Genomic DNA, 17,835 nt, shown 5'->3' on the forward strand with positions numbered 1-17,835 from the left:
TAAGGTAATAGACTAAATATATCCTTACTTTTCAGCCAGTTTTTTTCTGTTAATGCTTTCATCACAGGTGATGGGAAATGTTGGTTGAGAGTGTTAGCAGTTCTATTAAGGCTATAATTCTATATATAATTCTATAATCCTATACCGTACATAAACACTGGGAGGACACATAAAATTCTTGGCAGTGCTGTGCACTTACTGAATATGCCGCTAAGTACTGCATGCCTATATTTACTCAGTCTGCCAAGTGGCACTGTACTGAGCTGACTGAGTGTGTATTTCTGGCATTTACTTCAGTCATTCAGATGACTTCAGCATTTTTTTTCTCTATGTCATCATGGCAGATTTTCAAGAGACAATGATGATCACATTTTCCGACATTTACGGACTGATTCATAAAGAGTTTATTCCCCATGGACAGACTGTTAATCAGCTGCATTACGGAGCTGCTGAGGCCACTACAGGAAAGTATCAACAGAAATGCTGGATGCAAAACTAGATTTTGTACCATGACAATGTACCTACATACATTGTATTGTCAGCCAAAGTGTTTTTGACCAGAAACCATGTGGTTGTTGCTTTTCCCCACCATATTTGTCAGATCTAGCTCCCTGTGACTTCTTTTTGTTCCCATAATTAAACTAAGACTGAAATGAAGAAGATATGCTAAGATGCTGTAAACACGACAACAAATGGTAGAAGCACTGGGACAAGGTGTGCAAATTTATTATATTTGTATTGCACACACTTTGAAAAGAGACCCAGCTAAAAAGGGGTTACATGGGGCAAGGGAAATCTCAGGATTACACGGGGCAGAGGAAAGCCCCAAAATGAGTGGAGTTCCATGCCAGGATGGGCAGTCTAGATAGGCTAAGGTTACCAATGTAGAAGAGACGATGGTGACTGTAAAAGACACTGCATGACAATAGAGGGTAGGTGAAATTGCTAGGGGTGCATACTGTTTACTAGCAGGAGCCCTAACCCTAACCCTAATTGATCATAGCAAAGACTGGCAACAGGCTAAAAAGGTCACATAATCGATGACTTGGAAGGCAAAGACCACTGTACCCCCTTAGTAAATGGACTGCTGATGACCTAGCAAATATACCTGACTATTTTAAAGGCTTCTAAAGGCTAGAGTGTGCAGGGAGGTTCTGATCTGCCACAAATCCTGGAAGTAATTCCAAAGTTATACTGAAAGTACTGCAAAGAGCATGTCAAAATGGGCCTCGGTGACACTTGAGTTAGGGGGTGATTTTAGGCTCACAAACAAGACAGAACTATTATGGTTGTGAAACACAGAGACAGAGGAAGACATTAGGTGAGAAACATTGGTTGACATTAATTTTGAAATGCACAAGCAGACATGCAGCCCCGCAAGATTCACAGGGACTGAAGACCACTATAAGCAGGACGAGAGTGGCCAAAGAATTTTATTTTAGTTCTTTGTACTCTGTATTTTGTGTTCTAATGCAGTTATTCTTCTGTTGTGTTTAATTCTTAATAAATGCAATGATTCTGATATATTTGACCTGGTTGGCATTATTTGGGTTTATAATATCTCCATGAGGAGTTGCAATACACACACAGAGGTAAAATATTACTACCACAATATTGCTTGTCCAAGAAACTCTGTTGCTATATTTCCAAACATCTAACACATTCAATGCACAAAACTTTAATAGCAAATGGAAAGGACTTTCACTTTAGGTATTTTATTGGCAAATGTGAACTGAAATGATTTATAGCGGAGATGTATAAAAACTAGAACAGGGTGATGAACAGGAATAAAAGACAAACCAAAATAATTTGCATTAAAAATTATTTGATTAATTTTATTATGTTCAAAACATGCACAATAAGGAAAAGCATAACAATTGCCTGCTGGCCGGCTTTGTTTTACTCCAAAATAAACACTGAACAAACAAGCTCAATTTATTACGTTATTTCATGAAGTGTACAACCCATCTGGCTTTATGACCTCTTATAATAAATATGCAGAGCAGGATCTATTACAATCGCATGTCTTTACAGGGGTTGTCAAGCAGTCTGGAAGTTAACACTTCCTGTTCCAGAAACGTTTTTGCCTAGAATACAAACTACTGCATACAATAAATTTTTCAAGACTTAGATTCATGGCCGGATCTGGTGTGCCCTGGTGCCTTGCTTGAGATGAGGCCTTAGCATATATACAAGAAAAAATGCCCAATAGCAGGAAAAGTCAAAGTAAAGGGATTGACCCTATAGAAAGTTGGAAGACATTTTATATCACCGCTTCTAGCAGCTTATGCAGCAAAGTGCTGTTTGATTCTGCAGAGTGCAATAACACCGACATAGACGTGAGCAACAATATGGACAACAAGACCATTAAAGGAGGCAAGATGAACAAAACATTGCCAAACTAGAAGGATGGATTCTCTATATGATCTTTTATTTTATTTAGTACAAATATGCAAGCTCAGACCAGACCATTCAGTTACATATTACTTTTTGCTACTGAGTGGCTTAGGCCTTTTAAAAATGTTTTATTGATGTGCGTTAACTGTGCTATCAGAAGTCAATTTACAACAGATATGATGTTGCACTCATCAGTTGGTAACACTCAATAGAAAGTTTGAGATTTTTCTTCTACTATGCCTATATCTGGGGGATGGGGTTCTTTTGAGCTTCGACACCCTGGTGTCCATAGGAATGTTAATCTGGCCATTCTTAAGTTTTTTTAATAGTTGCAAAAAACTCAGGTTGTTTGTTTCCAGTCCTACGGTAACTGAATAGCATGCCAAGACTCAAAGAATATGTCAATTGGGTATATTCTTGATAATACACCTGCAGTGAGGGCACAATAAACTGTAAAGGGCATAGCCTGTTATAAAGTCCTTTACTCTCAGTCGTATTTTCAAATTCTTCTGGCAGTTTGTCACTACAGAGCTCTCAAAACAGAATCAAAATGTCAATACCTATCCCAGATAATCACACGTAACAACCAAAACTCTGGCAAAACAAAAGACACTGTAGCTTTAAGGGGTAGTAACTAATACAATATTCCCATTAGTGTGAATAAGCAGGAGCTGCAAGCTAATTTAAAAAGTGATTATTTTTCCAGTCTTTTAGTCCCCGGTACTTATTTTTTTAGCTTAGTGCAACAACACTTTTGCTTAAGGAGGGTTTCCATACACCATCTCGGAAAAGCCAAAAGACAATGTGTACTGCCCTATGCTGCTTTCAGCCCTACTGATGCAGTCATCTGTTGATTCATGGCATCCTGTTTGCTACTCTGCCCAAGTCAGGCTGACCTCCTTTAGTTCTTTTCACCAACAGTTTGTTTCCAGCTTCTGCTCTAAACACAAGTCCACTCTTGGCTCAGGTTTTTCAGCGTAGTCCCCACACACAATCCACCAAAGACACCACTGCCTGAAAAATTTCTGTTTTTTCTGTTCCCCATTTTACATTTGACACCCACTAATAAGTTCAAATATACTTTTTATTTTCCAAGTCTTCTCCAGAAATGCTGATATACTGCATACACACACATGATTTACTGCAAACCGCCAGATAGCTTTAAATAGCATTGTCGCCAGTGTCATGTGGTCACTAATTCAGCAGTGAGTTATGTAGAAAGGAAAGTGTTAACAAATTGCAGAGCAGTAGAATAAACAGCAAATAATAGTAATATAACAAATAGCAGAGTAAATTCATTTTGGCAAGTTTTATAAATCAATTCAGACTTTCCAAGTCCAAAAAGTTGCTCTCTCTCTATGTATAGAATACCTTCTATCAAAATATGTAATACAAAAAGAATTCCTTATATGACAGATAATCTAGGAGGTGTGCAGGTACCCATTATAAACATTTGTAATTGTATTAAATCTTCTCTGAGTGCACACATGGCCTCCAGTAGTTATAACATGAAAACAGCAATTTAAAATTAAATAAACAAATAAACAAGAAAATATTTTGTGTCTTATCAGGTTCAAGTATTGTCTTTGATCTTTGTTCCATCACTCAAATGATATCCTGCTACCATTTAATTCACAAAATTCATCATTCAGTCAGCAGAAGTAGAGCTAGATTTTCCTAAACTCTCATTTACAGTAGATGAATCAAATGATTTATTAATGAATCAAAGTAAAAGAAAAAACAAACGTGAATTTAATATACTTGGTACAAAAACTGTCTGGTAATTTACCCAGATCATCTGCACGTTAAGTTAGGAATCACATTTTCTTTATATATATGGTTCTCGATATGAACACTGGTATCAAATGAAGAATTCACTTGTCATCCATATGCATGTACATGCCTGCAGGTATCACTAGCTGAATCATTACCACCAGCAGCCCACAGATGTTAAAAATATAAACAAGCATAAAAATACTTAATATGAAAAATACGTGAAATGTGCTATAAGCAATATAGCTGATTACTGGCAATAACTGTATCCTGAAGTAAAGTCTCCAAACTAGACCATTAAGTTTGTCTGGATCGCTACTGAAAAACTATTACACAAGTGATGGAGCTGACAGATTAAGTGGACACCCAAGATCAATCTTCCAGGCCAGCTGAGTACTGGACACTATACGCTTTAATAAAGAAGCAACAGAATGAAGGATGAATCCATGTAATGGCATCCATTTGTGTTATGCAATCAGTTTCAATCAACCTACTGGCTAGTGCACCTTCTATAAGTGGCACATTCTTGATTTCCAAATTTTGGTTTTACTCTAAGCCATATTATGTTAAACAGCCACTAAGTGACTGCCACCTGCAACTGCTATTGCAAGAGGAGTCCTGAATAATAACTTGATGACTAGATGTCAAATAAATTTAAATGCCTGCAACACACTGAAATTTCTCCCTGTGGTAGAAAATATTATTTATTTTAGAAATTAAAAATTTTCTTTCTAGACCTTGTTTAACAACTCTCTCTTTCAAATCTGCTACAGATGCAGAACTTGATATTCCAGAATTATTAAAGTGGTAACAGCAACTATCAGTATGCAAATAGAAGATGGAGTTCTTTTTGAACCTTTTCTTTATAATGAATGTCAAACATTTCAAGATCAACTAAATTTTACAGGTTCTCAGAATATTTAACAATTTATAAAGAGTTCCATTTTGTTATTTTTTGCAGTTAAACATGGGGGCTTCTTGCAATCTAACCCAACCAGTATTTTCTCCTTGTTTCCTAGAGGCTGATAAGCCATTCTACAGCAAAACACATTATTTGTGAAATAATGACAGCAATTCAGACATTGATTCCTGTTTGAAATTGAACATGTTTGCAAAATCAGATGCAATACTGTAATGTTTCACATACATGATTAAGATTTATAACTGCCCACATTGTACTATAAAGAAAGGAAAGATAACTTTTAATATAATTTAAGCCTTATGACCTGCAAAAAAAAATACCAGCAACCAGTATTTCTTACAATTTTGTAATGAAAATAAAAGGAAACCCAATTTTACACTATTAATGACTTACCTATTGCAGTCCACATGAAGAAGCAAGTGTGAGGCACTGATTGAAAGAGCAATTTTGTGCCATTGTCCATCAGCCAGACGATAAGGGAAACTTTCACTTCTGGGTTTTCCATTAAAACTGTAATGATACCTAATTTCATCCTGTAATCCACTGCTTTCCAGTTCAAAAAAACTAAAGAAAAAAGAAAAAAAAAAAAACAATTACTAGTCAGTCATTAAAACATCAATGACATATTTTCTGACGCTTCTCCCTTCAACTTTTCTAATGTACATTATTCATATAAAACAAAAGAATAAAATCAGAATTTGACATCAGCATTTTGTACAGCATGTTCAGTGGCATTGAACTGGCACATACAAGCTACAGTTGTCAAAATGTTCATTGGTGCTTACAAAAGTTGAAAGTCATAACTAGATTTAGTGTCATGAAGTCTTTTCATGAGCAGTGTGGCCTTGGTTATGTATAGTCCATGTCTCATAATGCAGGCACAAAGTATCAGAATGGATTTATCTACAATTGTCTAAATGAAGTTTGCAGAGAGCACACAGGGTTTTCAAATTTATAAAAAAATATGGATCAAAGAAACTTCTACAGTATGTTGTGCTTTATTATTTTATTCAATCCAGGTCAGATGTTTTCTTTGAATTGCTCAAGTGAAGTTACTAAGTCTTAGACAAATACTATGTGTCATTTCTACTGAATGTAAAAAAGTTTTGGCAAGAGGACATTCATTCCAACATACAATAGCTAGATGATCAATATTCAACTAACTTTTTTAATGAGTTTTATGATTTATAGGCCCCCAACATACTGGTATCTTTTAAACTTCATGCTTACCTATTTCCACTAATCTAATATTTTTGTGGTGCAAAGAAAAACTTGCTAACATTAATACAAAATTTAACCTTAGGTAACTTACAAACATGGCCTTATATCATGGTTTTAATGCGGAAAAGGGTGGACGTGCCGTTTACAGTTTGGGGATGAGGTGCTGCCTCAAGTGGAGGAGTTTATGTATCTTGGGGTTTTGTTCAAGACTAGGGGGAAAAGGGAACAGGAGAAATCAAACAGCATCTGCAGTCATACGGATGATGTACCAGTCAGTTGTTGTGAAGGGAGAACTTAGCTGAATGGCAACGCTTCCAATTTATCTAAGCTTCTGCCCCCACCTATGGTCATGAACTTTGAGTAGTGACCGAAAGAACTAGATTGCGGATACAAGTGGCAGAAATGAGTTTCCTTTGCAGGGTGTGTGGGCTCAGTTTTAGAGACAGGGTGAGGAGCACAGACATTTGGGATGAGCTCAAAGTAGAGCCACTGCTCCTCCGTATTGAAAGAAGCCAATTGAGGCGGTTCGGGTATCTGATTAGGATGCCTCCTTGACGCCTCTCTAGGGAGGTGTTATTGGCATGAGGCAGGGGGGCAGAGCTTGATTACACCTACAATCTGGTCTGGGAACACCTCAGTATCCTCCCCAAGGAGTTGGATGAGTTGGCGGATAATACAAAATGGATGGATAGATGGATTTCTGAAGAGGGCTTCTAGTATACAGTACCATTTAAGATTAACCTTTCTTTAGTTGAACTCCACACAGCAGGCTATATAAACCAGCATACTATTAGACTTTCTTTATCACTTCTGTATACATTCAGGCTGGACAGAAAATATGAGATCCAGACAGATGCTCAATTCTCATATATGAGAATCCTCATACTTTAAAGTTTTGACATTTACTGATGTAACTTTTATTTTATATTTTCATTTCCAGTTTGTAAATCTTACATGTATCTTCTGTCAGAGGTGGCTGGGGTGGCGACCCGGCTGGGACGCCCAGGAGGACCGGAGGAGGGCTTGCGCCTTCCCCAGACCATCTGGGGGTGCCCCCATGCCTTTGGAGCCCTGGACCTCAGCACTTCCGCCACACCATGCAGTGCTAGGGGAAGAAGAGCAGGGACACCCAGAGTGCTTCCGGGGAAGCAGCCGGCACTTCCGCCACACAGGGGCGTGTCAGCGGGTGATTGCCGGAACCCAACTGGAGCACATCCGGGTGATAATAAAAGGGGCCGCCTCCCTTCATTCAGTGCAAGAGTCGGGAGCCGAGTGGACTGAGCCTACTGGGGGAGGCAAGGAGGCGGCCTGAAGAAGGAAGTAAGGCATTGTGGCCAGGACTTTGGGGGTTTGTGTGGCACTGAACTGTAAATAATAGTGTAAATAAATGTGTTTGTGGGTGACATGAACATGTCTGCCTGTTTGTGTCTGGGCCAGCCTCCACACTTCTATATATTCAAGTTCATTGAAAGGTACAATGAGAGCAAAAAAATAATCTGATTTGCTTGAGTCTGAATTATACCGATGTCCATCTTTGCTGATTCTAAGATACAGTATATGGCAATGCACTTTGTATAGCATTATCTGCTAACTTGTTTCTATCTAGATTGCTTACATAATTAAAAAGAGCAGTGCCTGAGAACTTAACATTGAATGACACTTGCTTTAATTACTACCTAATTCAGAAAAATTCCACCACACCAAATCCTGATGTTTGACAGGTTTATTCCGATTTTGCACCGATCTCCACACCATGTCTTAAATTTCGACTTCTTACAGATTGATCAATATCCCTTCATTATGCATCTACTTCAAAATCAAGATCAAAAGAGATATTGTGTACTAGCCAACTCGTGGCGTACCATACGCCGCATAATCAGGCTGGTTTTTTAATAATTTTTAAGCACAGGGAGAAAATTAACATTTGAAAAATCATTAATGTAATAAATCAGTAAGAAAAGCAACATTGTAACAATGCACGGAACGAACCAACACACAATCGTCCGTGCGGCGTAGCGAGGTGGGTGGTCACAAAGTGCAGGAGCATCTAAGAAGACACATGTTTGTCGCAGATGTGAATTGCTGTATGTAGCATGTAAAACAGTTTGCAATGGTGTACGCGGTCGTGCGTCGTAACCAAAAACTCATTTTTTAAAGACTGCTCACTTCATTGTGTTTTAACCTCAGTTGTAAAGGAATGTTTTAAGGATCCCATGGGATACCCCTCGCAAAGTTTTACACGCTGCATATGGCGATTCACCTCCACGAGAAACATGCCTCTATTAACAGTCAACGTGTAGCAGGGGGGTGTGTACAAAGGGTAGGGACGAAAACAGTGGGAGCGTATGAGTCGCACTTAGTGGCAATTCCACGGTTTGCAGCCTGAATGGGGTTCAACGGCTTACCCACGCCTAGACACACGCTCAATCTCATGCATAATTATTTATTGAATGCTAAAAATTCTGGAAAGACACGGTTGTCTAAAACGGGTTCGTGTGAGAATACAACAGTAAGTGAATGAAAAGATGGAACTCTGGAGAGAGCAACATATAATTGTCCGTGAGTGAAGAAAACGCATGTTTGTCGTGGATGCGAATTGCTGTATGTAGCGTGTAAAACAGTTCGTTACGGTGCACTAGGTCGTGCGTCGTAACCGAAAAGTCAGTTTTTAAAGACTGCTTACTTCATTGTGTTTTAACCTCAGTTGTAAAGGATTGTTTTAAGGATTCAATGGGATACCCCTCGCAAACCGTTTCACACGCTGCATATGGCGACTCACCTCCACGAGAAAAATGCCTCTAAGAACAGTCAAGGTGGCTCGGAAGTACATGAGGGCTCCACGACAGATGAATATAAATGACGCTGTTCTTTCTGTGTCGTCGAGTCCGAATTCGTGGGCGTGGCTCTGCGAGTTGTTGTCGTATCCAATGGTCTTGGAGTTGGTGGGCGTGGCTCCTCCCTGCATGCACCATAGGTGTCTTACTTGTCGGCGGCTAAGTGAATCCACGCCCCTTCCTGCGTGTTTTCCATGGGTGTCTTGCCTTAGTGAAATATATATATAGATGATACTGTCATGAAAGGCTTTTGTTTCTTCCTCAAAAAAAATCTTGTACCTTAGTAAAACATGATCTTCCATTATTAAACCTATGATGACTGTTCACTAATTGATCCCTATTTAATACAGCATGTGTTGCACAGTCTTGTCTTTAATATTTTAGTCTAGTAATTCTTCAACAACACGTGTTAAGATAACTTGCCTATAGTCCATAGGATCAGCTCAATCATCTTTATAATATATTGAAACAAATGGTGTCCATCATTGCACACATTGGCATGCACCATGCATCAATAACATCACGCCTGGCTCTCATCAGTGTACAAATCTACAAACTCCAAACATCAAGAGTAAAAACAAAACCAAAGCACCTGAAAACAAAGAATGAAAATTGTAAATGTGATGGAAATATCAAGCAAACAGGTCCTCATAAAATTCAACAAAAAGTTGGACATGCGCTGAGTAGACTCGATCCTCATTGGCTGCATAGCATTCTGGTCTGGCACCTGCTTGGCTCAAGAGCATAACGCATGACACCCGGTCACCTTCTGTTCAGTACATATAAAACACATGCCACCTCACATAGGCAAACCATTTTAGTAAAGAACTAAGCCATCTTGCACAGTCACTTTACTCACTCCTCTGTTGTGACAAATAGTACAGGATCATTTATACTCCCACCACACACATAAAACACACATATGCACAACAGCATGTATAACTGTGTGTGTTTCATTCTGTTTATGAATGCTTTTGTGTGTATGTGCATGTGTCTTTTCGTTCATATTGTATTACTGTCACTAATCTCAGGAGATATGCAATTAAGAATTTCTCTGAACTCTTTATCAATGAAAAAACACTTGAATGTGAAGTCTTATATAACACTTATAGCCAATATGAAATTAAAAAGTAAATGTGAGTAATCTGCCAAAATTTGAGAGAGTATTAAAGAAAAACTTGGGAAGAACTCCAGAGAATTAATGCTATGACCCTAAAGGAATGTCCACCCAGATTTTCTAAAAGGTTGTCTAACAAGTTTGATGTCAAAATGTCATGTTTTTTGGTAAATTAGAACAATAGATATAGTATATGGAAGATGTTGATGTGCGTATGGGGTAAGGTCATATAATTTAAAATACAGAAGTTGGATTCCAGTTTAATTGAACCACATCTAGAGGAAGGTCCTACTTTCAGTTTGTTCAGATGACAATCCTGGCAGAGAAGTCAGGTGAGTAGGATACACTTCCAGAAGCACACAGTAGCCACTGTGCATGTAATGCTTAGCCAGATAGCTGCAGGTTGTACAACTATGTTTATCAAGAGACAGTATGCCAAAAATGAGGATGATTTACTATTAATCATTTTTCATGGATAAAAAGGCTTAAAAATAACAATTTCTAATATTTCTCAAAGTCTATTCAAATAAAGACTGAGCACAGCTGTCCAAAGGAATTTTGAAAGCTTCTATGTATGGTATAAGATATTGCAAATTAACTTTTTACTAAATTCACAATTTACTCATACCAGGCAGTATGCCATCTCCTAAATAATTAATTATATTTAAAAATATGCTTGATAGCATTTAAACTGCTTTATAAAACAAATTATTTCTTTTTTTTTTGCTATAAGTAAAAGATGATGAAGACTACCTTGCATCTAATATATGATAAAATTGAAATGAAGTATGCCAAATATCGGCATGAACACCTGCATAGAAGACCAAAGGACTCCGTTTCAAACCAGGCTGAGTCAACATTCATCTGGGGTGCTATCATCTACAGACGTTCCGTAATTTGCCAACAGGTTTCTTCAGCGGTAGTTCGGTAAACACTAGCAGATGGCACACCAGAGTGATCTACATCTCTAAGAGTGAGACAGGCTGGTGGCGTTCCTACACTCGCACAGTTTGAAATGGCAGTTATAGACTATGATTTCTCCTAGACTGCCTAAACTGAGGGCTACTGTCATGCTAGATGAGGGCGGATTCATATGATCAGGAAATCTCTTCCCTATTGACACATACACATTTTTAAAACAAAAATACACAAAATACATGCAAGTTGTTCTTAATACAGCTTGACTTTCTGTGGTCAAAACAATGCACAACACTCTTAATCACAGAAATAAATTATTTTAATTGCATACATTAAACAAGTGAACCCTTGCTGAATCTAACCGAATGGCATCATTTATAACTAGTTTAATGTCATTTTAATTATCCATCCATCCAGTCATTTTTTAAATTCACTTTATCCTGAGCAGAGAGAATATACAGACATACACACTCACAAAGACCATGCAATCCTAAAATTAAAAATAATAATAATAATACATTTATGTCTATAGCAGCATACAACCTTCAAATGTTCTTACAAACTGCAAAGGTCAAGTAAATTTACTCTCTAGCCAAACAAAATAATTACACACAAGCTCTCCTAATAAAGAATAGTGTGGAAATCAATCATCTATTTAAAACAGGCTGACACCAATAGACCTTGAAAATGTAGATGTGGCACATGACAGGCATTCCAACGTTAAAGCAGAACTGAACTGGTCTGTTGTATCTCTTAGCTAATCTGGCACATTCCACAGGCATGTCTGTCATACTGCTAACTTCACTTGTGGTCAGTAAAGTAGGTTTTCACTTAGATCAATGTTAGTGTTCAGCTGATGTCCTAACACATCATCTTCCATCAATGCTTAGCTGAAATCGGAACATTTGCACTCTGCTCACTAGTACAATTTACAAGTTGTGAAAATGAAAACCAGTACAATCACATAATTTGCAGTTCTGTCTTTTATTCCATTTAATGCTTTTTATATCCTATATCTATCTGTTTTAGTGTTCTATGCAGAAAATATTTGTATCCAGTGTTACATATACCCTGCTGATCTTTCTGAGACTCTGTGAAGCACCTCGAGCATAGGAAATTTGTTATATAAATAAAAATATTATTATTATTATTATTATATTCCTTAAAGTCTTAAAAATCCTCTAACACCCCCCACCACCACCATCACCTCCAAATGTTTTCCATTCTGACAGCAGGTTGAAAAGCTGCCACCAATTATGTGGGAAACTATCAACTTGCAACTAATATAAAATGATAACTGGTCCTATAAATCTATCTATATATATATATATATATATATATATATATATATATATATATATATATATATATATGTACACAGTAAAAGTTAATGTGTGTGTGTATGTACAGTATGTATGTTCCAACATCACTTACGAACTGCTGGAGTGATTTTCCTGAAACTTGGTACACATGTTCCTCATTGGTCGACTAAAAATACTGTAGAGTGAAATCAACCCTAACCCACCCCCTTCTGGGTAGTGTGGGGACTGATCTTGCGGTCTTGTATGCATGTTATCATCCATTTGACACTCAGAACAACCACCAGAGGGTGAACTGGAGGTGACTGGCAGCATTCTTTATGTTTGAGCGCCACCGCGCATCTGTGGCTTTTGAAATTAAATAGAGTTGGCCGGTTCCGAGCATCAACTGGATGATAACATACATACAAGACCGCAGGACAAGCACATTATTGAGTCTTCGTTGTTTGTTAGTTTATTTTTATTTTTAAAGTTGTGTGTTTTTTTTTTTTAAATTATATCTTTCTCAAGCAATTAAAAAAAATACTTTATTTTCCTCCAGGGCAACGCTGGGTATTTCAGCTAGTTGATAATAAAACATGTTTACGATACCCATTTCAAACTAATTATATTTAAAAAAAAAAGGAAATAGACTGCAGTTATTGGAGTTTAAGGAACAAAACTTTGGGTAGCTAGAGATGTTTATCTGTAATATAGACTTTGAGGGGAATTTTGAATATCTTTCAGTAGTCACACTCAAGCACTTTCTCAGTTGGGGGTACAGGACCTGTCTGGGGAGACTGCATTGAGGAAATCGTACCCTCTGGCCTGTCAGCTAGAGTTGGTTCTGTATGTTCAATGCATCAAAGCAGGAGGATGCTGGAATTTGATGCATAAATCCTTCTGCTGATAGAGAATTTTCTAGAGGCAGCACTCAAGGGGCAGCACTCAATCTCAAGAGATTTAAAGTGAAGACAATGCTTAACATAAATCTCACAACTGTAGAGCAATGAGGCAAAAGGCCATATACACATTTAGGTTGGATGGCTTCTTGAAGTTATGGATTTCTATATCAATCTTGCAATAAAAATGTGAGTGCAATGAAACTTTAAAAAGAAATTAGTATTATTAAAAATATGTTGCAAGCATCCAGACTTTAACCCATTTATCTATAACCATTCCCTTCTTCCTAATAATAAGTAAGACAGTCATTGCCTATTAAACGTGCATACTGTTTAGGGCAGAGCTTTTAGTGGAAATAAAGGGGAGGTGGTACTCCAGGTGTTTCCACTCAAATGTGGGGTACATATTTAATTTTCCTGTTGGATTGATTTTATTCTTTAAAACTTGGAAGGTGAGGGTGTTCCCTCTCTAAGATTACCTGAAGACAGCAGCCTTGTAAAAGAGTAATACTATGAAGACATTCTGAGAGCTCCTGGTATGCACTGCTTGACTTCAAAAACTGCCAATACACATGGAAGTAGGGAATTCAGGAGAGTACTTGTCCACTTCAAGTATTGATATAGGGCAATTCCAAGTCAACATGCATAGTGGGAGGTAAACATTTCATGTGCAGTAAATGCTGATCAAGATGAGTTGTGATGCACCTAAGTAGACCCAACACCCATTATGGCATAATTTGCTTGTCCAAACACTTACTTATTTGGCTGATGCCTTTATCCAAGGTTACCTAAAACATTTGAGATACAATTGGCTACACTTCTTTTGTTTTTTCAATTGAAGCACGGGCAGGTGAAGTGACTTGCTCAGGGTCACAAAGTTTAAGTGTCAGAATTTGAACCGATAACCTCAAGGTTTGATGTGCAGCATTTTAACCAGTACACAACACTGTCTGCCACTAAAAAGCTTGCACTTAAAAAACTGCAATATCAGCATTTATTTATATAGCACATTTTCGTACAAAATGCGTAGTACTCTGCAAAACATTAAAGAAAGATATTAAAGAAAAAAATGTCAATTACAAATAAAATAGGCAGCACAGTGGCGCAGTGGTAGTGCTGCTGCCTCGCAGTAAGGAGACCTGGGTTCACTTCCCAGGTTCTCCCTGCGTGGAGTTTGCATGTTCTACCTGTCTGCGTGGGATTCCTCCGGGTACTCCGGTTTCCTCCCACTGCCCAAAGACATGCAGGTTAGGTGGATTGGCGATCCTAAATTGTCCCTAGTGTGTGCTTGGTGTGTGTGTGTGTGTCCTGCAGTGGGCTGGCACCCTGTCCGGGATTTGTTCCTGCCTTGTGCCCTGTGCTGGCCGGGGTTGGCTCCAGCAGACCCTGTGTTAGGATATAGCAGGTAGGATAATGTCTGACTGACTGACTAATAAAAAAATATAAAACACTCATTACAAAAACAACAAAATAGCAAATACAACCTTATGCAATACTGATAAACAAATAAGTTAACATAAAATAATTATGCTTCAAACAATTGAAATGTTCAGGTAAAACATAATTTTTCCTGACATCAATATATAAAAGTTTAGATTGTGCAAATTAAACATAGCTAGAGATCACATAAGTACAGTGCAGCACACACGGGTGAGCAAACCACATTCATGAGTTTGGACAGTAAGACTTGCTAGATTATCATACACAGTACAGGATGTCATAGCTTATAACAGCAAGCCCATCTTCTAAAACTCATTAGGTCTATCTCTGTTTAATGGCAATGTTAAACGTTTCATTATTCTCAACTGTTACAGAAAAGTCCAAGGACTAATAAATGATGCAGATTTGCCATGTTTTAGTTTACATTTACATTCATTTGTTTAGCAGACACTTTTATCCAAAGGAACTTACAAAGGGTCAATACAACTGAGTAATCATCAGTATGGGGACTTTTTGGGAACAGATTTTTCAGAACAAGAGTACAAAATGGATCATTACAGATGAAGAGCTCAAAAAACAATATACAATATACAGTAGTTACAATTTCTTGATTACAAAACCTAACAATATCAGTTAGATATTCAACAGTTCGGATAGAGGTGTGCAGCTTGTTCCCGGTGCTAGAAGCTACATATGAAAAGAGTCTGGATGCAGAGGTGGCATCACCAGATGCCATTCAACAGCAGACCAGATTGGTCAAAAAAGAAGCACAGAACTTCAAAAGTGTCTCTATTTACAGATGCAGATCCACTGATTACTCTGTAGGCAAGAATCAAGAATTTCAACTCAGTATGTGCCCCTACAAAAAGCCAGAATAGTGACCTGAAGAGAGGAGCGACATGTGCCCGCCTCAGCTGATTAAACACCAAATATGTTGCCATATTTAGAATCATCATGGTTGGGCATTGTAAAAAGTGATTACATTAAATAAGGTCTTTAACTTTACTGATACTTTTTTCAGCCACCTTGGTGTTTCAACCCTTACCTTGTATTAGAAATCAGAAAAAAGTTTCTCACTTCTCTCTAAAATACATTTAATATCAATTACCAGTCACTTCCAGCACAGAAAACCAATAAAATCCTTAACATTCCCTGTAGCTTTCCATCTTATTGACTTCCACCTGGCTCATGTGGCTTACTTAGCCGTCTCCATACATCCAATCCTCAACTTATGAGTAACAAGATTCTTAAGTTTACCCGTCTCTAGTGATGTCTGTCACTGACTGACTGACCGACTTGTCTGACTTCAGACACTAATGTGCCTTTTCCCAGCCAATACCAATCCCCTTTCAATTTTGCTACAGCATTGGGGGGGGTAAAATTGATGAGCCACAGCATGAAGTTATGGGAAAGAGTAGTGGAAACTAGGTTAAGAAATGAGGTAACAATTAGTGAGCAGCAGTATGGTTTCATGCCAAGAAAGAGCATAGCAGATACAATGTTTGCTGTGAGAGTGTTGATGGAGAAGTACAGACAAGGTCAGAAGGAGTTACATTGTGTCTTTGTGGACCTGGAGAAAGCATATGACAGGGTGCCTCGAGAGGAGTTGTGGTATTGTATGAGGAAGTCGGGAGTGGCAGAGGAGTATGTAAGAGTTGAAGTGTGACAGTGGTGAGGTCTGTGGTAGGTGTGACGGCCGCATTCAAGGTGGAGGTGGGATTACATGAGGGTTCATGGGATTAACAGTACAGAGTAATGGGGATTGTGGAAGAAAGGTGAAAAATAGAGTGCAGGCAGGTTGGAAGGGGTGGAGAAGAGTGTCAGGAGTAATTTGTGACAGATGGGTATCAACAAGAGTCAAAGGAAATATCTACAGGACGGTAGTGAGACCAGCTATGTTATATGGGTTGGAGATGGTAGCACTGACCAGAAAGCAGGAGACAGAGTTGGAGGTGGCAGAGTTAAAGATGCTAAGATTTGCATTGGGCGTGACAAGGATGGACAGGATTAGAAATGAGTACATCAGAGGGTCAGCTCAAGTTGGACGGTTGGGAGACAAAGTCAGAAAGGTGAGATTGCATTGGTTTGGACATGTCCAGAGGAGAGATGCTGGGTATATTAGGAGAAGGATTTTAATGATAGTGCTTCCAGGCAAAAGGAAAAGAGGAAGGCCTAAGAGGAGGTTTATGGATGTGGTGAGAGAGGACATGCAGGTGATGGGTGTGACAAGATGCAGAAGACAGGACAATATGGAAAAAGTTGATCCACTGTGGCAACCCCTAACGGGAGCAGCTAAAAGAAGAAGAATGACTGTTCAGTTGGACAAAAATTCTTACAAAAAAATTATTAGAAAATAATGAAAATAAGACATATGCAAATAACAGCATAGGTGTTTTAAACAATTAAAAACAATCAGGCAATTTCTAAATTGAAAAAGAATTTTCTAGAAGATAAAAAAACAATCTACAAGCTGTTATTAAATGTATCCTTGGCCATACATTAAACTATCATATTACATGACAATTAGATTTTTTTTTATTGGTACAATGTGCCCTGTTGATGAAGCTAATTGACATTATGTACAATATTATACCCATTACAATGTCCATTATTTCATATTTGTGACTTTATATTACTGTTGTGAACTTGCATAATTTGTAAGCCATTCTTCTTGCGCACTGTAACTTGCATGATCTGACAATTTCCATGTCTTTTAGCAACTTTTTTGATTGTGTCCCACTCATCAACATCTGTTGCTATTGATTTTTCTACCTGCAGATTAGTTACTGAAGGTGCTTAAAGCTAAGCAATTATGGACATTGCTTCCCTTTAAGTTTTGTTTCCATTACAAGAGGCAAGTTACGCTTTTACCTAAGCCACCAGACTTAAATTGTTTCATTCACCAGAATTTGATCATTAATGTTGTATTTTAAGAAAAATCACATTAAAAGATGTATCAGAGCATATCTGTTAATGGTGGAAACAAACTTCCATGGACAAAAAGGCTCAGATC

General features: G+C 38.0%; 1 protein-coding gene across 1 annotated transcript in view; it reads right to left on the reverse strand.

The window, feature by feature from the left end:
• Positions 1 to 17,835, reverse strand: part of LOC120526187 (protein kinase C-binding protein NELL1-like) — a 1,449,010-nt gene that overhangs the window by 1,158,486 nt on the left and 272,689 nt on the right. The window contains exon 4 of the mRNA XM_039749219.1: positions 5,486 to 5,656. Coding sequence (XP_039605153.1) covers positions 5,486 to 5,656 — 171 coding nt within the window. The remainder of the gene's footprint in view (positions 1 to 5,485; positions 5,657 to 17,835) is intronic.

The sequence above is a fragment of the Polypterus senegalus genome, chromosome 1 (genome assembly GCF_016835505.1).
Source record: "Polypterus senegalus isolate Bchr_013 chromosome 1, ASM1683550v1, whole genome shotgun sequence".
NCBI lineage: Eukaryota > Metazoa > Chordata > Cladistia > Polypteriformes > Polypteridae > Polypterus > Polypterus senegalus.